The sequence below is a fragment of the Dermacentor andersoni genome, chromosome 2 (assembly GCF_023375885.2).
Source record: "Dermacentor andersoni chromosome 2, qqDerAnde1_hic_scaffold, whole genome shotgun sequence".
In the NCBI taxonomy this organism is placed as follows: Eukaryota; Metazoa; Arthropoda; class Arachnida; order Ixodida; family Ixodidae; genus Dermacentor; species Dermacentor andersoni.
The window spans coordinates 66,958,576-66,982,516 of NC_092815.1; the positions used below are offsets into that span (position 1 = coordinate 66,958,576).

Here is a 23,941-nt window from a genome sequence, read left to right on the forward strand (position 1 = left end):
CCCACGCGTTCTGCGAAGTCGCCAGTTCTGCACAACGCTCTCTCTCTCTTTCAATATCTTCCTCTCTCCCATTACTTGACGCTGTTCGAGGATGAGATGCATAAGAACAAGACCGTTCGCGCAGAGAACGAACGCAGAAAAGCAGCAGAATAAATTGGCGGCCCCCGCGCGGTCGTGCCTCTCTAATGGATTCCGCAACCGGCATCGCTCGCGATCATGCACAGTAAAGTAATAACGTCCGTGTTTTCCGAACTCATCCGACCGCCAATATGATCGCGGAGCGGTGGGGAAAACAAAACAAAAGTAACGCGAGACGAGAAGGAGAGGGATGCCGGTGCTGTTACCACGCCGTTCCTGCGCAGGCGCATTATGTCTCGAGCTCAACACCGTTCATTTCCACTCCCCGCGCAGGTGCTGTGCACTCGGGTTTCCTTCAATTCAAAACCTGTATACGCCCATATACACATGCGGAGTATTGTAATATCAAAGGCTCCTGGTCGACTGCCTCTGGTTGTTTTACGGCGAACATATCGCGCTGATCTATACTTTCTTGTTTCCGATTAGATTCCTTCGCTTCCTTTCCGCGAACTGAAATAATAAAATGGTGCTACGAGGGGGCTTAGCGCAACGCAGTGCAAATTTCCATTCAACTAATGAGGCTTCCGAGATGAACATCGTAGCGATCGCATTAGCATTTTGCTTCCTTTTTTAACCTGCCGCTAACATCTATGTTTAGCTTTACTGCGCAATACTGTATTTCGCAAGCCCATTCCGCCAGAATGCATAAGTGAATGCAGCCATCACGCCTTTAGAATAAAGAACCTAAATGTTATGGAAACAGGAATATCACAATAAAATTGAGTAGTTATACTATACAAGAAAACAAATAAGAAATATATAGACGGTGCCACTCCACACAACGTCCTCAAGAAAAGCGCTAGTGCGAGCCTCTTGCGGTCTGAAACGAAAAGAAAGAAAAAATGGGGGGAGGGGGGGGACGAAGGAAGGAAGAAACAAGAAGTGGCTCAAGGAACGAAACGAAGCAATCTAATTCATTTTTACTTTTTTTTCCCCTTCTGCGGCTTTGTTACGGCGGGGGCGATTGCGAAAGCGTGGAGAGCTATCGAAGAATCCTGTTTCTGGCACGCCGAACGCGCAGTCAATGCTCCTCAGCCTCTCTCACGACGAATCGAATTTCAAGTACGAAGAACGAGACCGCGGCGCAAGGTGGTGACCTTATCTGCGAGCTTACACTACGCTGCACGAACCACGTCGCTCGCCAAGCAAATGTCGGCGGCCAATTCAAGGCCATGTACGGTAGTCGCCTATATTTGCTGAGGGTCTGAAAGCTACACCCATGTGAGTCCGGCAGTGCTTTGATAGTTTCGCGCGATGCTTGAAACAGATAGCGTTAATAATGAAAATGTCCGCACCACAGCTGAAAGCATTCACGTTGTCTAAGCGATCTTTCAAGATTTGTCAGAGCAACACTTACCAGCAGCGCCACGCGGCAAATACAACAGGTGGTTTGACACGCGCATTTAGCCCAAGGCTAATTTGGCGAAGTCTTAGGGGTGGCCGGGACATGACAGATTGCCGTCGCGTATGCGAAAGCGTTGAACGAGCCTTTCAAGTGCTCACTCGCAAGCTTAATGTAACGACGGTGGTGAAAAAAAAAATTATTTGGTTTGACTTGCCAAAACCACGATCTTATTTTTAGGCACGTCGTAGTGGGAGACTCCGGAAATTTCGACCACCTCGGGTTCTTTAACGTGCACCTAGATCTAAGTACACATGCAGGTGCTTTCGCATTTCGCCCTCATCGAAATTCGGCCATTGCGGCCGGGATTCGATCCCGCGACCTCGTGCTTCGCAGCCCAACACCATAGCCAACAAGAAACCACGGCGCGTAACAACGGAAGTATGAAACGTGATTCGTTTCAAGTGCAGTGACAAAGAGATGGAGAGAGAGAACGCTAACGCGAACTCAAGGAGTTAGTCTATATTAGCTCCGAGATCTTTGAGTGGCTCCTTCCCTTGTGATCGGCTCCTTCCCTTTATCCCACGAGTGGTGACCACGAAAAGAAGAAAGAAGGAGGCGAATTAATTTCGTATTTTCGCTTTTCGAACATCGATTGTTATATACACGACTCCAAGAAACCACCGACATTTCCGCGCGCAAAATACGACCGCCCCGATAACGCAAAACCTTTGCACGGCGACCTTCCCAGATTTTAACGCCGCGCGAAAACAGTCCCGACCCTGCTTTCTGCCTCGATTCTGAAGCTGCCAGGCGGGGGCCCTTCTCTCTCCTCGCTCGTCCGTCGCGCGCAGGTGTTCTTCCTTCCATGCCCAGTTCGTGCTCTTATCCGCGCGCCCTTCCGCCTGTTTACCTTCGGAGGATGGCGCCGGAAAGAATCGTGACATAGATCACGTCCGGCTGTGGCAACGGGAGACGTATTGCGTTATTCAAACGTTGACCTTATGTGCCCGTATGCGTATCAGTGCCATCGCAAGGTGCTCCTCCCTTCCCCCTCAGCTCCGAAGTAAAAACAAAGCGATGCTTAGCGTGGTCGCGGACATCTACTCAAGTGCGAGCGCCGACATCTTCGTACCCTTTAACAACTACTTTCCTACTAAGAGTAGGCAGTCTCTCTCTCTCTCTCTCTATATATATATATATATATATATATATATATATATATATATATATATATGTAAAGTGACGTATGTGCTACCTTTCCCACTTCATCCCATTACAATGTGTGTTCTTCTTTTCGCGAAACGAGTATAGTGGCGCAGTGATCACAAAGTCCAAAGGCGGCAGAAACGAAAAACAGCGCGTAGTAAGAATGAATGAACACTAAATAAGTAAACTATAGATGAAAAACAATAGAACCTAGCGGTTTGAACATTGTGTCAGAGTAGCTTCATGCGAAGACACACACATACACACACACACACACTGCACAACAAGAAGTAGAACAAATACAGAGTTCTTGCGTAATACTCTGCATGGCAAAGTCGAGCAACACGTAGCAGAGATTCAATCTGTGTTAACGGAACGTTTTAATCATGTGTTCCAGTTTCCGCGTAGACAGATAGCTGCATAGGCCAACGCATTCGCATTATTTCCTAAAATTAAACTAGCAGTAATGATGAATATACGACGAAAGGGCTCGTAAAATCGCAAAACTTATTCGTCACACTATGAGGTTAAACAAAAATGGACGAAAACATAAAGTAGAAGGTAAAGTTATAAACGCAGCCAGAAGGACGCTGCAAGAAATAATGTATTAAGGTAATTAGGTGCACAGAAGTCTACGCTGGTCAGATTATGCAGGAGAAGTGATACGCCGCTACGTAGCCTTCATCTCAGCGGTCGATCGTGCACTGAAAATTGTAGCTGACAAGTAGTCTTTTTTTTTTTTACCCTCGTTCTTGCAGCTCCGCCACCTAACCCGCACTCTCGGTGGCATTCCACAGCAAGAATTTCTTTACAGAGACACCAGCCTCTCCGACTCTTCTCCGAAAAGTCAATCTGCCCTTCATGACCTTGTCAGAAGGCTGTTTTTTTTTTCTTTTTTGGTGCCTGCCGGGCTTTGTATTTTCTTTCCAAATAACATGCTCATTCGAAACTGAGCTGCCGCGTTTTGAGAGGTATGCAGCAGGGCAGCGATAGAAAAGAAAAGAGTAGAAGGAACAAATAAAGTATACAATGTGTGCAGGCGTTGGCGCGCGGCCGTTCAGACGCCTTTCCTTGCTCTCTCGTTGCGGCGCCCGACGTTGGCGCGCCGGGAATTTTTGTCACGGACCAACGGAGTTCGGTCGCTGGTGCCCACGTCGGCAGGGCTGACACGACTCGAACTGCGAGGTGGCAGCTGCTCTTGCTCCACCCGTATCACCATCATCTATCGAAGTGCGCCGGTATCATGCAGACGAGAAATGCACGTCGCACCCGGACGCCGAATAAGCACCTGACAACAACTTGGAGAGCTTTTATTCAGCTTGAACAAAAATCATGTGTTGGATCTACAATCGCTTTTGTTCGACACAGGAGGCAGGACAGTACCCAGGACATTTTCTCGGGGGGGAAGAGGCAGTGCGGGTATAGGGGTGTTAATTTTGAAAGATCAATGTTGATTTGTTTTCGCACGTGAATAAAGACATCGCTAACACATGCTGATGTAAACACATTTGTAATGACATGTAGACATAATTTAGCGACACATATATAAGTTGTGCTGAGCGGTAGATCACCAAGGTGATATATTTCGGCGGCGAATGGACAGCGTCGTAATCCCCGCACCACTTCCCTCCGCCATGTTACGGCCCTGACAGTATGACAAGCTACGGCGTACACACAAGGGAGTACGCATGCCCCTACAGTAGAAACGATCATAGGAACTTGTCAGTGGGCGTTATGTAGCAAAGTTGAAGTGAACAGAAAAGAATATTGAACGGATATACCTAATTCACGGACATGAAGTGAGGGGGACATCATTTTCCTTAGATGCTTTTCCTTAACGAAAGAAGCTACGTTGAAGAGCGAGCAGCGATATGGTAAGGACAACGCATACGAGCACAGGGGCGAATTACACCGAGGTGTGAATTCGCGTTTGTTGGCCTCCCCGGACAGTCCACGACGCGCGTCGCATACACTTCTCCCTCTAACCTCGGAACACCGGTCCCTTAGCAAACCCGCCTAGATCCCACAACTATCCGCGCATGCTAAATACCGAGCTGAGCACGCGTACCATAGCCACCACGGAAGAAGCACAGCGGGCGAAAAGTTGTCAGGCCCGCTCGGTCGCGCGGCTTCGCCGTAGGATCGTGTCCGGCGGCCCGTTATTCCCCGAAAGGAGTCGTGGGAGCGGTGACGCTTAGAGGGCCGGACGGGGCCGCAGTTTCTCGGGTAACGATGGCCTACTTGTGCCGTCGTCGCCGCCAGTGGCTCGGCCCGTAATTACGCGGCGCGCTCCGTGATGAGCGGCGACCTGCATAGGAGAGAGATCGCCCGCTGCGGCGGCGCGTGCTGCTTCCGCGCGCCCCCCATCCGCTCCTTCCCTGGTAAATACTGCTAGCTCGTCCCTGGAGCCACATATAACACGGCTGCGAGAGCACGAGCAGCGCGGTGCCCAGTCGGCGGGGGGAAACGCCCCGCTGTGCACCGGATCGCCCCTCGAACGTTGTGTGATGGGTTTTTATTGCGCACAAGCGCGTGTAGCGCCGCCTATTCCAGCAGAAGCCGGCGGCAAGGCTCAGCGCCTAACGATATAGAGAAAGCGCCACTAATCGCGCCCTAAGTACGTAATGCACGGCATCGGCCGCATGCTGGCCTACTACATGACGTGTAATTCGTCTGAGCGAAGCCGCGCAACTACACGGAACTGCTCGCGATGGAACACTTTTGTGCGATTGAAGGTCGAGTCGCTTTTGCGCGCGAGATCGGGCCCGGTCGAACGGTGAAGCCGATTCGCTTGCATAATAGCCGACTTGGCGCCGAGGTTGACGCGTCTCGCAGACGCATGAATGAGTGAAATTACCTGCAATGGATCCACGCGAAAGTGTCCAGTATTTACGAAGAGGCAGTTTTATCAGAACGCGCAACGAGCGCATATATACACCGGGGGACGCACGAAGGCTGCAGAGGTTCTATGCAGAGCGATCGCCTCTGGCCGCGTGAACGAAGCCGGAAAATTCGATCGTGCCTGACTGAAGTGCAACTCACCGCTGAAGAGCCAAGCACCCGTCACTTACGGTGCGCCAAATATTTGCGAGGCGGTTGGTGTACGCGCTACAGCTCGCGCGTCGCGCACGAACTAGAACGGTGCATTGGCGGCGTGCGTGCCCGCGCCAAGTATACGCACGCGCACACGCGGCTCGGCAGTCACGGCAGGGCGTGAGAACAGGGAAAGCAGGCGCGAACGAGCTCCGTAATTGCGAACACCGATGCGATGATGAAGCGGCGGTACCGCGTTACGATGCAAGGACCGCAACGATATGTATCGCCGTCCACCCCAAGAAAAGGAAGGCGTGCAAGACCGAGCATCATCAGCTGCATTTTCTCCGTGAGGCGGTTTGTTTTGCCCCAGGAGGCCACCAGCGCGTTCTTTCACGTGAATGCTATTACAGCGAATACTCGATCTATTGCCAGCAGGTTTACTTTTTGTCTTGCCTTGCTCCGCTATTCATGGCGCGCTATTGGCTGATCGAGAAGGGTAGAAAGAGAGAGAGGGAGAGAGAGAGAGATGGCACGATGCAGGGTGATACAAGATGCTCTACTGGGAAGCGCTGTTACGCGGGCGAGCACTCACACAGGGACATACCGCATACCACGTGGCCCGCTCCGCGGCAGAAGCTGCCACCGCCCACAACTACATACGTGAGGGAAGAGACATGCGATCAATCGCCGCCGCTCGGACCGCGTCGTAAAAACACGAAGGAAACTAGGAAACCGGGAAGGTTTATGGTCAAGAGAAATAACGCCAAGGTCGCTGCGTTCTGTTTACTCAACGCTGTCGAGGAACTTTTTGTTTGCGTGTGTATATGTACGCTCTGTCAGCGAACGCGCGCGCTCGAGTTTTGTTTAAGGATGGACCAATGGTGAGCTCTGAGACCGTAGAGTCCTGGGTTTTGTTGCTGAGTGGAGTTGGTGTTGCGATGGAAACCGAAGTGACCATATGTACTGTTGAGCGTACCGCCTAGAGTGATATACGGGTGCATCTGCGATTCGTCTAAATATCGGCTGGCCTAACTCGCATGTGTCTCGAAAATGTTACTACGGCAAAAGAAAATAAAATAAATCCCGACTGTGTTCTTTCTTTCTTTCTTTCTTTCTTTCTTTCGCAAAAGCGCGTTTTCTTTGAATCCGGCAGCAGACATGTGTGTTGACAGGTTTTACGATGGGTTCCAACGGCTTCAGTAAACCAAGATGTAAGCACCTGCCGTGCTTCTTGTTCGTGAAAAATGTTGTATAAGTTGTGCTGTAGGCAGCACTTTTCATCTGTTTGCGCACTTTATTTCTTTCACTTCAAGCCTACGCTAGTGGGAAGCCCTAATCAGCTCTGAGTGATATATAGAGCATTCTTTAAAAGCTCTATCTGTCTTCTTTCCAGGAGGAAGGTCAATCAGCTGCGGATGAAACAATGTCCAAATTGACCTTTTCTGAAATTAATGCACACACGGTGTCCACGATGACGTCACACCTAAATTTTACTGCATTAATGCATATTCTAGCCACTTTATGTACATAAAGAATCGTGAGAAGAGGCTAGGTTGACTTGTAGTACTTTCGAGTATAATTTAATCGTTTTAAATTGACAGAACACTAACTCCAAGCGGATACTGTCAATATATGCGACGTTGTAGAAGCTGGTGCTGGAGTTTCCGCCTACCGTAGCCACTTGTGTTTTGTATTCTCGTTCTTTCATAAACAGCAAGCCTCTGTTCAAGGTACGATCGGACTATTTCGCCATTCCAGAAGTGTAATCTACAAATCTAGCTTAACTTAACATTCCTCTTTATAGCGACTGCAAGTGATACACGGGATAATACATCTTGAGTACTGTTGCCTTTAAAACGCTCGTAATAGGATTTTACCCAGATATAGTGACACAGATAATAACAGTATAAGCTCTCAGCCTGCGTTCTGAAGCAGAAAATGATGTTAGTCTGGAACGACTTCGGAGACTTGCGCTGCTCCCTTAAATTTCACAAAAGATTAGCAAACGTCGCTCCTTAACTTGAAGTCGTTTTCATGCCTTCTCCGAGTGCGAAATGCGCCAGCAGATGGACTATGTAGTGGCTCATTTTTTCAAATATGTATGTGTATATGTTTTATATATGTTGTAATAGTTTTATATGCGATGCAAGCGCTAGGGGAGCACTGTTAAGGGCGCACTGTATCGAGTAGTCGAACATACCATGCATGTTCACGTTCTGTGTACTTCACGGGGTGACACGTTGCCTGTGTGGCAACAGTGGTCCATGCGCGGAAACCACACGGAACATCTTTATGGCCTCAGAAATGAACTCGGGCGATACTCTTAGGTTTCCTCGGCACATCAGCGCGACCAACCTCGCCAACCAATAGACATGCATTATTCTAGATGAAAGCGTAAGCAAAATTACCAAAGCGTCAGCGCTTTAGACGGTGACCGCACGGAACAAATTTCGACCGCAATTGCAGTGTCGCCATCGCGCAGCATTCATCGGCATTTTCGGGGTAACAAGCCGAAAACTCCTTCCACGCGGTCACGACTTCAACCTCAAACGATGAATTGTACGACTGAATATTCGAGGATCACTGGTGCCATTACCGAGAGGCTTCGGAGTGCGCGCGAACGAAAAACATTGACTACGAGACGCGCATATACAGGCCCGAAAGATGATGAAACAGTTTGCGCGGGGGGGGGGAGGGGGGGGGGGGAATAATGTACAGTGCATGTTCTCCTTTCGGCGTTTCCACTTGTCTGTACCTCTCGGTCGAATTTGAACCAAACAAAATTTGACACGTCGACATTCGGCAAACCTGTTTCCGTTTAAGGCGGGAGCAAATGCAACGGAACCTTTGCCAGCCGCAGTTTACCGATGGTGTTCTCATGCACATTTTGCTCTCCATACACTTTTCGTTAAGGCGTTAGGGAGCTGACAAGCAGGTGTTAAAGCATATTCAAACGTCAAGCTGCTGAAGCCACGAGTAGCCTTGGCATTCAGTTACTGCTGCATGCACAGCTGATTCGTCGTGCTTGCAAATGGAGAGAAAATGGAACGAGAGGTCACGATGGGGGACATTTCTCGCAGTGTCTTACTTCTTTAACATATATTTAGAAATATCGAGCAAAAAAAGCAAGGATCTGTACGGTGGCCCCGCACAGTATTAATTTCTAGGATGTCAAATAGCACGCATAGGTACTCAGTGGGACAAGGTAATTTTTGTGATAAGGCTGTTTTTTGTTCTAAATGCCGTGTACGAACAGCAACCTTTCTGGAAGATTAGCACACACCAAATGGTTAAACCGTCATAAATCAAGCAGCACCATTTGGTGCGGACGCCTCATTATAATTACAACGATCTTTTTTATGCAACGTGGCTGTAGTGCAGAATGTGCTTCAATGCTGATATATTCAGAGAACTCTAGCTGCCATTGGTAGACCGGAAATGTGGCGGACAAGTGTGCGCATTTTAAGGGACGAAGGCTAGGCGTTTATAGCGTTATCATGACGAGTTCGCTGTATATACAGATGCACACGTACACACATACAAGGTGATTGCTGGCATACGTGCAAGAATTGATACTCGTCCGCATAGGACTGTACTGCACTCACAGACGAATAGTATCGGAATGTGTCAGGCGACGGCCGACTCACCTATCGTCTTGATCATCTCGAAGTCTTCCAGCACTGGACGCTTGCGGTACGACGATCCGGTGGCATCGCCCTTGGTCCCGGCGGCGGCGGTGCCATCCGAATCGTTGCCCGAGTCTTCCCTGGAGGGGCTAGCAGCCCGAACCTTGCCCTGGGAGACCACCATGCCGCCGGAACCGTTCGACAAGAGCACGCGGGGACTGGACGCCATACAGCGTCGCGTGAGCAGGATAGTCGCCGGGCCGTCAGTCACGGCGACGAACACCCTTGCGGGACGTTCAGACTGCAGCTGTCACACAAGTAGCCACTGAACTTTAGCTACTCTTCTTCAAGCAAAATAAAACTCGGATAGGAAAGCACCACACACACAGAGCCTCGCCTCTTTCCTCTGCACTCGGAGATGTGAAAGGACGCTCCTTGTTGTCCCGCCCGCTCAGTCACTCCACCGCTAACGAACTTGTCACTCGAGAAGATTCAGCTGGAAGACGTCGACAGCGCTAGTCATCGGCGTCGAGCAGCGTGTAGAAACCATCTCCCTCGAGACGGAAAGAAGGGACGCCACATCCGATGAAGAGGCACTGGTGCGGGACCGTTGAGGCAACGACAGCGTCTTTTGTCTTGGCACACTATCAGTCACACACTGCGTTGCCAGGAAGATGTAGCCCGTGCCAGAACCAGCACCGTAATCGTGGCTGCGAGCGGACGAACCGCGCAGACCGCGCCGCCGTACGCGGGTGGTAGCTAGCTGGCGCAACACCAGCCAGCCGTCAGCGCGAGCACCGACCGACGCTCGAGCCGGGTCAATGCATTTCGACGGCAAGTGGATGACCGGGGGACCGTCGCTGCAATTCCGACTGCTCGTCGTTGCCGGCAACGGAGGAACAGCGGTTGACAACGAGCGAGCTCGTTTCCGCGTCGTCTGCTATTCACCAGGGCAGGAGCACCGACGCTGGAGCTCGCTGCCGGACCAACACGCACGCGGCTTTGTGGCGCGAGCGGAGCGTTTTTTCGACCACTCAAGCCGAGACCTCGCGGGCCAACTCCGCGCAGCGACCGGTGCAAGCAGGCTTTACCTCCTCGCTCGCCGCGCACTTCGAGCGTAGCGTCGAGCCAGCGTCGTCGCCGCTCTTTACACACAAAGGCCGGGCGGCGGCGCTGGCGGCGTCGGCGCAAGAGCGGAGCAACCCCCGCCGAATGAGGAGGAGGAAGCGGACGAAGAGAGGTTGGTGCTGTTGCAAGCCGGTTTGCGTTGAGGGTAAGAGAAGGGAGGGCGGCAGCCAGGTTAGTCTTTTCATCCTTTTCTTTTTGTTTTTCAAAGATGGCGCGCGCCCGTCGCGAGGAATAAGCGGACCGGTGTGGGCTGACCCCCACCGTTCTCTTGCTTCCCTTCATCAAATCTTACTTTCTTTCTCTCTCCCTCTTTGCTGGTTCCGTCTTGTCCAGGTGATGTGCACTTCTTCCACTCTCCTCTTCTTCTCCGACGCGCGGCTTTGAGGTGCAAGTGAGGGAAACAGCTTGCTTCTGGCGTGCGGCGAGCTGCGCGGGCCGTACTTGCGTTGCCAACCCGCTCGTGTTTCTTGTTGCGCAATTTTTTTCTTTGTTTTAGTGAGTGAGTGAATTTATTGTTTCCCCAAGTTGCGAGACTACGGCCCTCCAGAAACACGGCCAATGAATAAAGCAATGCCGATGTTCTCGCCTACCTGTCAAGCGCGCCAAGTGGTACCGGGGCAAATCGACAAGTATTGCTTAGTTCCAAAAAAGTCTTCACGAACTAGAAAACTAGAATACACGGAAAGTGCCTCGAGCGGCCAGTCGCGCGGCAATTTTGCGCGCTTTTGCGGGTTTCTTTCACAGCTTGGAAAAAACACTTTTTCAAACAGTTTTTCATGTCGCTCTTACCCGCTGAGAAGACTTCAGGGCCCGCGTCACGGCGCCACGTAGTCATGGTGTCGTTCTGCAGGCGACTAAATGAAGTTGTTTCTCTCTCATGTCGCTCTACGATTTTCTCATTAATACTTTCATCTAATTATAATATTCGAGAACTTGATGAATTAATTAGGAATAATTATCTAGTTAGGTGACAGGGAAAAAATAATTTGAGTATCTCCAAGCGACGGCAAACAACATTACCTTGGTTCTGTCCAACTACGTGGCATTCGCATATTTTAAAACTGGCTAAAGTCAGCTGAGACACCCTGCATACTTGCGCCCACTCACAATCGCTGACAGTCACTCACGTTGATACGCACATATATCCAAATTGGCAGTCTCTGACGTTTGCTTGTACTCACTTTAGCCGGCACCCCCCACCCCATGTTCATATTCACATCCACTCACTCCCTTCGTTACTCGGCTGTAAAGTGAGTGCACTCGTGAGTGAGTATGCCGACCTAGGGAGACACCGATAGCGCTTTCAATTGAACTGCTTGCAATGCCGGAACTTTCAATCTAGTAATGGCTAGTAATAGTTACGGCTAGTAAGCACACGAGAATCGGTAGCTTAGCCACAACCTCAAATGTGCGAAGGAAAAGGTAGTGGGAGCAGCCTCAAATCTGGGATTACCTTGGAGATGTATTTCTGACCTCCAAATAGCGGCGTGTCTTTCTTATGGGAGTTTCCTCATGATGGTCAGCAAGACTTCGCTGCTCATCTGACACCCCTCCCCTCCCCCCCCCTCCCCCCAGCTCTAATCCTGCTATGCCCTTTAACTCAAACATCATGCAACCCTAGACAGCAAACTTACAACGAGAGGAGAATCCCGTTACACGAATGTCAAGAAGCGCTATAGCCTATAGGATCAGAGTTAATCGCTCGAGTTATCACCTTTCCTTGTCTAATTTCCATCATCCTAGCCACAAGGGCGTGGTGCACATTATCAAAGACGCATAAGAAGTGCCATAACTAAATCGATAACGTTAGCGCGGCACGGACGGCGAGGCTTGTCCCGTACGTCCCGTCTCGTCCCAGTGTGGCCATCTGGCGAAGAGGGCCCGCTCAAGGTGAACAAAGAGACAGCGAGCTAACCGGTTAGTCACGTTTCTTCTCCTTTTTCTCGATGCAACAGCTTTCCGATGGCTCCTCGCAAAGAAGATGCCCCCGCCTGGATGGCTCACACAATTTGTTACGGTGCAGCCACGGAAGCCGGCCGCCAGCGCCGACGCCGTCCCCGTTACGTCCGCCACACGACGAGGACGAAGGGGGGGCTACGGTTATCGCCGATGCTTCGCCAAGGAGGCTGACGGTGGGAGTGCTTCACCGTAATATCCGCGTGGTGGTTTAGGCGTGCGCGTTGAGAAACGCTGTTTCGATATCCAGCCGTCTCCGTCGACTATGTTCTCAAAGTTAATACACAGGATAGCAGCTAGAAGATGTATGCGCCGTATTCCTGGTGATAATTTCAAGTTTTTGTTGACCACCTAAACCTATAGGGTTGAACGAGAAGCAGCTTGACAAGTCTTAGCCTGGCAGCCATCACTCATGTGGTCATTACATTACTAGACCATTCACATGCACTCAATGTTTCAGCAAATCTGTTGCCCTTTTTCACAGGCCATGAGACCGATATTTGAGTAAAGACGTTTACATCGCCACTATCTTTTTGTTTAAGCACTCTAATCAAAAACGTTTCTCTTCTTGTAAAAAAGAGGTTTTGTACCGAATAAACCGCCACCTATTCGCCAAGACATTCACGATATCAAACCAAACCTTTTTCCGGTTAACCTCTCTGACTTCCCCGTTTTTCTCCATCTCTCTCTCCATTCTATTCTTACACGTTCTTCACCTGTATTATATTTATATTCCACGAAAAAGAAAAAAAAACACGAAGTGTAGCCGACCACAAAAGACGCCAGAGCACGGAACTCGCGAAAAAGGTTTAATATCATCATGAGTTTGAAACTGCACGTGAAATCTGTGGACTCGTATGCGCCTCGGTCTCTATGGGTGCAGTCAAGAGAGAAATATCTATCGACTTTTGTAAGAAGGTCACTAAACTTAAAACATCAGTTTAAGTGAGCAGTGGAGGGGTCATTCGAGGAAGTATCTACTGCACGTTTCGATGCGGAAGCGCGTGCATGCGTTACCATTTGCGGTCGGCAGTACATGGCCTACAAAAATTATAATGGGGCTGATTCTTCTCCAATCTGGGTTGAGGCTCACTACGTTCTAGAAAATACTGTTCAGAAACTATGAAAAAAGAAATGTGCGTGGATAAATCAAATATCTATTGACAGTGCAGTGACAATGACATCTTCGTGAGAACGTTCGTATACAAACTACAGAGAATGCCGAAATTTCGCGCAAGACGTTGCCCAAAGCTAGCCTAATCCAAAACTTTTCAAAGGGGGAGGAGGTGGCGTGCAACTAGCTGTAGGCCAGACTAACCTTGGAAAACCTGTCGGCAATTGCTCAGCCATAAGCGCCGCCCTTCAAGTCTGAAGCGCGTCGCAACACGCACTAGTAAGGCTATCGGCGAGGACGGAGTTCTAGCGCGGCGCAGCATGCTATAGGACACCTATCCCATTTCGCCCTGCTTGCCCGCCCACACGTCTCATCATTCTAACTGCAGCTTTATATAACGGATCAATTTGAGCACGAACCGAACAGCTGCATCATAAACGTAGAATGTCCTCGCAGGAACGAAATGTCACTTGCGCTTGCGCGCGGAGACATTTTACGCGTGAGGCCACCTCTTAAAGATTTCTGTTCTGCATCAAATTCAGGACACTCTAACAAATAATGGTCACTATTGCCCGTAGCTTGACAGGGCACAGACGAAGATGACGAGCTAAGTCTTGTTTTGCATTGACATGCTGGAGTTTGCGCTGACCCTGCTGGGATGTGCTGACCTTGCTGGAAGCTTTGTACTTAGGCGTAGAATGTTGATGACACAAGATCGGTGCAATGAAAACCACAACGAACGAAAGCGAGTTAAAACAGCCTGCTTCATCATTGTGTCATTGTGTTCTGGAGCCTTCTTCGTTAGGCCAAATGGTAAGGCTGCCAGCAGGCTCGTTGCCTGTTACGCTTACGTGCGAGGGTGGCCACTGAAACACGATGTTAACGCATGTGATGAGTAATTCTTTACCAGTGCATAGTATACGCTGAATAAAGTGGTTTAGCAACAGTCATATAATACAGGGTGTTTCAGTTAACTTTATCCAGAGTTTAAAAATATGCCGATGCACTCTAAGACGACGCGACCAAATGCATGTATGTAGTGTGTCACGCCATCTATTGTATTTTGCTTAATTAGATAATTAGTCAAGATTAACTAACCAACTTCTGAAGCACCAAAGTTAGGCAAAACATTCCAATTATAAAGTTGTAGAGCGCTTTGCAAAACGTCCGAATAAACAATTTCTGTCTTAATATCTATTGAGTACTAATGTTTTGCAACTTACTGCGGATGCCAGCGAAATGAAAAAATAAGCACCACGTGACATGCCCTCTTGCGCAGCCTGATTTCAGCGCTCCTAAACTGTCCGCGTACAAACCAACATAGCATCTTGCATAGCGCGTTCCCGCTTAAAAGGCGACAGGGCAGTGACGAAGGCGTTGGCTGTGCGATTTACGCTAGCGATGTGCTTCTCTCGCGGTGGTTCATGATAGTGATAAGTAGACGCAGCGGCAGCATAGCCGGCTATTAAACTTTGGCTAAAGTTAGCTGAAACACCCTGTATATAGTAATGGCGTTATAGCAATTTTAGGTCAGCCTTGCTGTCTGAAAAGAGAATAACCAATCGAGGCTGCTGCTTCAATGACTGCCCTTTTGCACGCCCTTTCAAGTAACATATTAGGTAAGAAATTACTTGTGCTCTTTCTTGATTCTCTGTTCCGGCGATTAAGACAAGAAAAATCGAAAGTTGTTTCTTCTTTTTCTTGCTTTCCTATAATCTTCCGTACCCATTTTCTACTTCTCCAGTGCAGAGCAGCTAACCGTATATATCCTCTAGACAATTTCCTTTCATTTTCTTTGCTTTCATCTTTATATCTCTCTTCATCAAGCATTTATAAAATCTGACAGATTTGTTTCAGTGGCTTGTAGTGTATTTTAAGGGCTCTATCTGCTGGCTTTCTTAAAAACCTATTGTGCCTCGCAACACTCATGAGAGCCTTCAACAACGGGAGCTTTCGATGCCGAAGTATTTATGTCCTGGCCTCAAAACGCGCCGTTATAACCATGTTCCATCAACACATTGTGTTTGTTTTTAAGGATTACAACTTGTTTCGTTCAATGCTGAGTCTATATAAAAATTTGAGCACAGTTGAAGTCAGAAAACATCCAACGTTATCCATGTGTGAACGAAGCCCCTGCAAGAAGTCTCTCTAGCCTCCACAACATTGACTGCCATGTATGCAATGGAGTATAGTAACTAGCGCTTGCAGTTTCAAAGCGTAAGGAGAGATAAAAAATGTTATTCCCTGGCGACAATTACGAATCACAAGAAAAATAATAAACCTACCTGATATTACTGGAGATTGTGTTCACGTACGATCTGGAAGACCTCTTCCTCTGCAAGAAATATGTCGGGAGTAGATGGCATGGTTTATAGCCCAAGAATACTTTCTTCTTGCGATTAATTTCCGCCTCAGTGAACACAGACAAATTCGCCTTGCTAGCAGAGCTGCCTTGTAAATGGCATGTGGCGCAGTGGAGATGTCATCATCACCATAATATCGTGCTGTTTAATAATCGCACTGCTGCAGGACAGCCGCCTTCAGTTATCCCTGTCCTATGTAGACAGCAGAGAAACGGTGAAGGCAGGGGCATTAATCACAATATCGCCTGGCTGGCTACCCTACGCTGGGGGAAGGGGACAGGGGAAGTAGAAAGACGAGAGAGAGTGAGAATGCAAACATGCGTAGATATATGCACGCGCGTGGTCAGCACCACACAGTCAAAGACGCTCGCACAAGTGAGTCATTCTCAAAAAGCACAAAAATGCCTTCAGCGCCTTGTGGATCGATGAGCACTGGCGATGGTATTCCAGTAGCTTTTGCACAGGCAGTGAACGCTCATGTAGTCACCGCTATGCATTAAGCATTAGCATGGCTTTGTCACGACTAGACTGGATGGCCCGTGCTCGCGGCTTCCTGGCAGACCAACAGACGCGCTTCCGGCGGCGGCGGTGCACTGCAGACTCCATCGCTGACATGGTGTCCACCCTGGAGGACGCCAAGGCTGGCGGGGACCTCGTGATGCTCTTGCTGATCGACGTACAGGGTGCCTTCGACAGCCACTTGGAGCTGCAGCCACTTCACGTCTACTGTATGCCCTCCCTCTTGTGGCGCTGCCCCCACCCCGCCTACGGAAACTGGATCTGCAGCACCGGTCAGCAGTACGGCTCTGTCTTGGCGTTCCCCGAACCTCACAAGTGGCCGCCACTTTGGCTGAGGCAGGTGCCTGGCCCCTGTCATTACTCTTTCTGCAACAGGGGCTACGACACATTGATCGCCTACACCATGCCGCAGATGGTCAAGCACTCCTGACCCGCCTACACTCCCGGCCAGCATCACACATGGGACGGCTGTGTAGCCTCTATAAGGAAGTCATAGGGGACACGCCTGCAAACGTTGTACAGCATCGCCCACCACATCGGCCACCAACCCCTATTTCAACGGAGCTGCCAGGTGTCTCGAAGAACCGTTCCCCAGCATTTGCCCTACAGCAGACGGCAGCCTCTCTCCTCCAAGAGAGACTTGGGGACCACCTTCACATCTTCGTCAATGGATCCGCGATACCGGAAAAGGGCTCATCCACAGCAGCCTACGTTGCACCGGCCCTACAAAAGAGCAAGCTGTGCCGTCTCCCGGGACATGCAAGCTCTACCGCAGCAGAGCTAGCAGGACTGCAACTTGCTGTGGACCTACTTGCAGAGGAGCTACCAGCGACCCCGACAGCCATATTCTGCGACTCCAAGGCGGCGCTGCTCTGCCTGCAGAACCCTGACAGGGCTAGCCTTGGGGTTGCGCTGCTCTCTTCAAGACTGACGGCCCTTCAGTACGCAGGATGCCCACTATCCTTGCATTGGCTACCGGCACACGTGGGGATCCCGGGCAGTGAAGAGGTGGACACTCTTGCAAAAAATACCCACCACTCAAGCGCCCCCCTCAGCCCTGCTGTAACGGACGCAGACTTCTCGAGACACAGGCTGCGCCGGCACATCATCGCCTGCCACCCGGACAAACGGGTATCCCTGGGCCGGCCTCCACGTCCTCTTCCACAGCACGGCCACCTACGAAGGGATGCCTCGTTGCTGCTCCGACTGCGAGTTGGCTGCTACTGGATGGCAGCCCGCCGGCACCGCCTTGGGAAAGCCACCTCGCCAGCCTGTGCCTTTTGTGGTGAACCAGAGACTCTGGAGCACCTCCTGCTGGCCTGCCCTGCTCACCTGCAGCACCACGGCCGACTTCTGCAAGAGTTCCACAGCCTGGGGCTCCCATGTTCACGACAGGAAGATATCCTCTTCCCCTGTCCTAATCAGCTACCAGCCTTCCTAAGTGTCGTCGAGTACCTCGACTCGTCGGGGCTCTCGGCGACACAATAGGAAATTTCTACAAAGACGGATGGCTTAATGGCCATCCCACCACCTCGGCCTTCCTGATCCACCACTACTCCACTTCTACTGGGCCACCTCCTATACGGTCTACCTCCAGCCTACTCCTCCGGTCGAAACCACTGGGCCCTCCCGGCCGGGCTGCTCTGATGCTGCTGGGACGACCCTCAACCTTTCCCCTTCTACTCTCTCTTTCTTTTAATCCCATCTCCCCCAACCTGCTAGCGCTGCGCCGTGCTCCCGCATGGTTTGCAGAAGATAGTGCCAGCCTTTCCTCCTTTCCCACAAGAACCACTTCTCCCTCATTGCTTTTGTGTATCGTATCAAGGACAGTGGCACAATAAGGGGTCACTGTTCTCTTCGCAGACATAAACAACACGTAAGTCATTCCAATTAGTTGTGAGTAAGCTCTGTGCGAGTAAACTCTCAAGCGAAACGCCAAGAAAGACTGGCGGTTCGCATTAGTCTCAGACGATCAAATTCTGATGCGCAAGTCCGAGAAATCGAAGGTGGTGCACACAGCTACTGAACATTATCTTGCGAAGGTCGTATATTAACTGTTTTTTTTTTTTTTTTCAGTGCCAAACTCTATCCTTCATCCTCCATCATTGTGTCACTCACAAAAATGAGAGTTTATAAAATGCTTTTTAACTCCGGTATTTCCGCATGATATGCTTTTTTTATTGAAATGAAAAAAAAAGAAAGAGACGTAGTCACCTATGCTAATAAGCGTAGCATTAGAAAGAATTTAAGTACGCCGCTAGCAATTTTGTCAGAGCATGTTAAACGTTTTGACGTGATAGTAACAAGTGAAGCATAGCTACAAGTGAGCGAGGCAATTGTGATCCCGGTTTACACCACGATCCCAAACCCACGAAACTCATGTAGACGAGGTGGAGGGGGGGGGGGGGGGAGAGGGGGTTGCCCTTTTTGTCAAAAACGATCTTCACTTTTCATATATGGCTCCTGTTGTATACAGTCTGCCTGACATAGAAGCCTTGTTTGTTAAACTTGAAGCCTTCCTTTTTTTATTGATATGATATTAGGAGACGCTGACGCACAATTTAAGGCGCCGGCTACTCCTTACCTCTTGAATGGTTCCATCCTACAACATACAGGGTTCAAGATTACATATCAAATAACCTTTTCACACAAGCACCAGGACCTGTCACGCAACGTTTTCACAGGAAGATTACGACGTAAGAAACGCATGGTACATACAATATACAAGGTAAATGTCTCCACAGTTAGGTAGAAAAATGTCTCAAAAATACAAACGATACTGTCGCCTAATAACACAGTCTCTGGTCAGCGGGTGGTGCATACATAATGTAAATGCATGATCACATGTAGTCAGAACAGAACAGTCAACATAACATAATCCATAAATAAATACATACATACAGGGACATTGAAATGAAAGGAACATGAAAAGCGTTAATAAAGGCCAACAATGCCGCTGTCTTCGAGAAAAGTCTTTAATGCTTTTAAAGCGCTCTTCAGCAAGGCCGTTGTTGGCCAAGGACGCAAAAGTTTCTTTAAACTGAAAGGTCTGCGGTCTAATGTAACTAAGGTTGGTTTAAGGTGGCGTCTTGGTGTGTCGTGATGTGGAAAATCTAGAAGCAGGTGATGTATATCTTCATCTACAGATCCAACATCAGATTCGGGGGTTTCCGCACGGCCAATCCTATGTAATAAATGTTTTGTGTAGGCAGTGCCTAGCCTTAATAGATGAATAAGGATTTTCATATTTCTGTCTAATGTCAATCGAAATTCAAATTAAATAAATGGATCATTATGATACAAATTCGAGCTCTTAGAATTCTGGTCAAACCACGTATTTCTACACATTTTGAAAGACGTTGTCCTTATAATGCAGCGTGATTCATTCCTTGATTTTGGGAGCCGAACCACATCATCTTTGAGGTGTGCTTGTCGTGTTGCTTCATCGGCTGCTATGTTTCCAGGAATGTTACAATGTCCTGGTATCCACTGGAATGCTATTTCATGCTTCGCTTGTCTTTGTGAAGTCTGTAAGTGTTTCGTATATTAAACTATCACTGATTGTTTTTTCTTTTGTGCTGCAGAGTGATGTCAGAGCCGCCTGTGAATCGCTGAAGATTACCAATTTTTGCCCATCTCTTACTGACGTTATAAATTTTATCGCACATAGGATTCCGAATAGTACAGCCGTTGTGGACGAAATCGCGTGAGATAACTTGAACGATTCTTGTTTATTGAGGTGCGGCGTAATGAATGCTGAAGTTGAAGAGGATGCTGTACTGGAGTCACCTGTGTAGACGTGTCTGTATCCTGAATATCACACATATATATCTGGTAAAGTGCTTGTTGTTCAGCAGCTTGAATAAACATGTCCCCTTTTCTGAATATCCCGTCTACTGACAATTCGATTTTTTGGAAATGTAAGCATCCATAGAAGATATTCGTCGTCTGAGTTCCAAAATTCATTTCTTGGCAATATATGAAAATTTTCTCGGAACTCCTTATGAACATAACTTCTATCTCGTTTCATTATGCCTAGAGCCAATGGGTGACTTATTCCTTATTATTGGTGTGATTTACAGGCCACCAAACTCGAGTGTTATTTCGTTTCTTGCTAAACTTGAAATGGAACTTGACTCCATAACAACGGAGAACATTAGCAATGTTGTTATTGTCAGTGACATCAATATTGATACTAGCGCTACCCATATTAGCGATTATCAGTAGTTGTTACATTCATATAGCTTTCGCAACCTAATAACAGCTGCCACAATAGTTACGAGCTTCTCCACGTCAGCCATTGAGCATGCGATGACCACCACTGATACTGACGTTTACGCGTTCGTATATCAAGAGCCTATCACTGATCACGTTCCCCTAGCAGTAACATTTGAGGTGCCAATTAAAGAAAGGCAAGAACAACTAAGATACTCGACTAAAACCGATTATGATCTGTTACGACAAAAGCTTATGACTTTAAGTCCCAGTGATGTGTACGATGACGACGTCAATATCGAATTTACTAACATCATTGCTGCACTTTCTCAAATGATAGCAGAGTCAACCTGCAAGATGCGTTCTTACACATATGAAGTCCCCATTTGGTCGTGGATGACGCAACAAATTCTTGACGTACTGATTATTACTACCGCAAATGGAAGCATAACAAAAAGAACACGTATTATTGGGGTCAACTTAAATTATATCGTTGTAAATCCCTTTCAATGAAGCTAACACAAAGAAAGAAGTATTATACATGGCTCATTCAACGCACATCCGGCGACGCCAAAGTGATCTGGAATATCATAAAGGAAGTTACCGGAAGGTCATCTGTACGATGCATCCTTCCTGACAACATAAACACAGCCGATGCTTTTAGCTCCTTTTTTGCTGCTATTGGTCCTTCATTGGCTGCCGACATTCCGAAGACGAAAGCACTTTAATTGGTCCAAATCAGGTTTCCAACATTTCTATTATGTATAACATCCAATTACGTGAAATTATGTCAACTATTCTTACTTCACCAACTAATAAAGCTACTGCTATGAATAAGATTACAATGCGCCTGATAACAGAAAATTTAGATATCTTAGCTCCTATTTTGTGCAATATCTTCAACCACTTCCTGCGCGCCGCAATGCACACTTTACATTTGAAAACCGCCAAGGCTATTTCCATGTATAAAGGAGGTGATCGCTCAAATCCATCCAGCTATCGGTCAATTTCAGTGCTCTCAACCACCAATAACATATCTGAAAAATTATAGTAGGTCGCATGTATAAATTTCTTAATAAACATAATTCGCCCGCAACAGCACGAATTTCAGCCTAAACATTCAGCGACATCGGTAGTGCTGTCACTAAGACAATTAATAAAGTCTGCCTTAGATAGAAACCAAATTGTAATAATTGTGCTCTTCGATTTTGAAAATGCGTTCGACATGGTCGATCGCAGTATATCCTTCTCCAGAAATTACAGCGTTCTGGATATCGGGCCCAGACCTATGAACTGTTATCAAGTTACCTTAACGGCCGTCAACAAGTGGCAGCAATCAATAATATTTGTGTCCTCAATACAATTTACAACCACAGGAGTACCACAGGGATCCGTCCTTGGACCACTCGTTTTCTCTTTATACGTGAACGATTTGCCGCAGAAGTAGCTCATAAATGGCGATGTATGCTGACGACACCGCAATTGTTATTACTGCTGACTGCGTCACAGAATTGGAGCGCATATCAAATTCCGAATTAGATAAGATTAGTGACTGGTTTACAGCTACCAGACTAACTATTAACACGAAAAAGACCAAACGTACTATACTCCATTCACACAGAAAAGGAATCAGCTATGACTATGTCACACTTCTCAGTAATGACATTGTGCTCGAACACACAAGCTGATTTAAATACATCGGTGTTGTATTAGACAACAATTTACAGCGGAGCTACCATATCAACTCTATCCGCACAAAGCTCGCATCTGGGTGTTATGCACTACTACGGGCGCGTGAGCATTTTGACCCTGAACTTTTGCGTATCTTGTACTTTTCCCTCATACATACTCATTTAATATACTGCATAGAAGCCTGGGGCTGGACGTAAGATAGCTATCTCGACTCAATCCGCTGACTTCAAGAACGCGCACTTCGAGTTATCAGAGAGAGATAGAGAAAGAGATTTACAGAAAGGCGGAGAGGTCGGCTTCTTTCGAATTATAACTCATAGTAAACCCTACGAAACAACCAAGCCATTGTTTCGTGTCTTGCAAATCCTGCCATTTGATTACTTACGGCAGCTTAAAAACGGCAGTTTTCGTCAGCAACATAGTGAATCATAATCGCCCATTTCGCTCGTGCATATTTTCTAGGTCTTCCCGTCCCACAAGAAACCTTACGCAAGGTAACTTTGACCTACCTTCTGTAAATAATATTTACGAAGCACGACAGGTACAATTTACAGGAAATAATATATGGAATAATTACCATTAGAATTGAAACAATTAGGGGCGCCTACTGACTGAACTCAACAGTTTTTCTCTTTTAATGCTATGATTAATTGCATTGTATCTCAATATGTTTCACATACCTGTTATTACAGTTACTTTGTCACCAATTGACATACTGTGCCACGTTAAATTGCTCCTATGACGCCGTGTTTATCAGTTATTTATTATTTTTTCTAATCAAGAACAAACTCGATGTTTCTACCATTGTTTATCTCTTTTGTCGTAATATTTGTGTGGAAACCTCAAACTTAGTTATGCACTTCAATTGTTATGTACATCTTTTTAACACATAAACAATGTGTGCTTAAAAAAATTGCACGCTATTTACTGAAAGTGCCTGTGTCATATTCAGTTATATATTTTTCTTTAATTGGACCCGTTACTAGCCGTCGGATATGACTCCAAACATTTCTTGCACATTTTGTACGACGTATTGTATAAACAAAGCAATAAACTTGAAACTTGAAACTCCTAACCACCGCCGACATAGAAGAGATGACTCGTGTCGATGCAGTCCGGCTGGAGGTCGGAGTTGCAATGAACGGTTAAGTTCATGTAATCCTTATATATATCCTTATATTAGAGATATTCCACTCAACTAATGAGTGCCTGCCAGGCGGGAAAGTTGTCTCACAGATTCTGTCGCAGAAAAAGAAATCGGGACACAGTGACCTTTTCCACGCGACTCTGGAGTTCATTCGGCAGGGAGAGAAACACGCGCTTTGTCGACGCAGCCGAATATGCGAACGGCCAAACATACGCCGCCGTAGTCATAGACGCAGAGTCAAAAATCAGAACCGCATGCAGTGTATACACCAAACACTCGGAAATAGCGGAGGAAGTAGCGATTGCGCTGGCCCTCACAGAACAGGAATGCGAAGTTGTACTCAGTGACTCGCAAACGGCAATAAACAATTATGCCAAAGGTCGAATTTCGAAGGAAGCCCTGTCCATTCTGGCCAAAGCGGGCAGATCCAAAACCGCGAGCTCGAGGATCATATGG

General features: G+C 47.9%; 1 protein-coding gene across 2 annotated transcripts in view; it reads right to left on the minus strand.

Moving 5' to 3' along the window:
• The window catches only part of Pka-C3 (Protein kinase, cAMP-dependent, catalytic subunit 3), a 163,497-nt gene extending 152,990 nt beyond the window's left edge, over window positions 1-10,507 (minus strand). Inside the window, exon 1 of one of the 2 annotated variants that reach the window (XM_050189142.3) lies at window positions 9,373-10,497. In XM_050189142.3, coding sequence (XP_050045099.1) covers window positions 9,373-9,580 — 208 coding nt within the window. In that variant the 5' untranslated portion in view covers window positions 9,581-10,497. Of the gene's footprint in view, window positions 1-9,372 lie in introns of both variants that reach the window. The other variant, XM_050189141.3, reaches the window with a different exon arrangement.
• Between the last annotated feature and the right edge of the window lie 13,434 nt (window positions 10,508-23,941).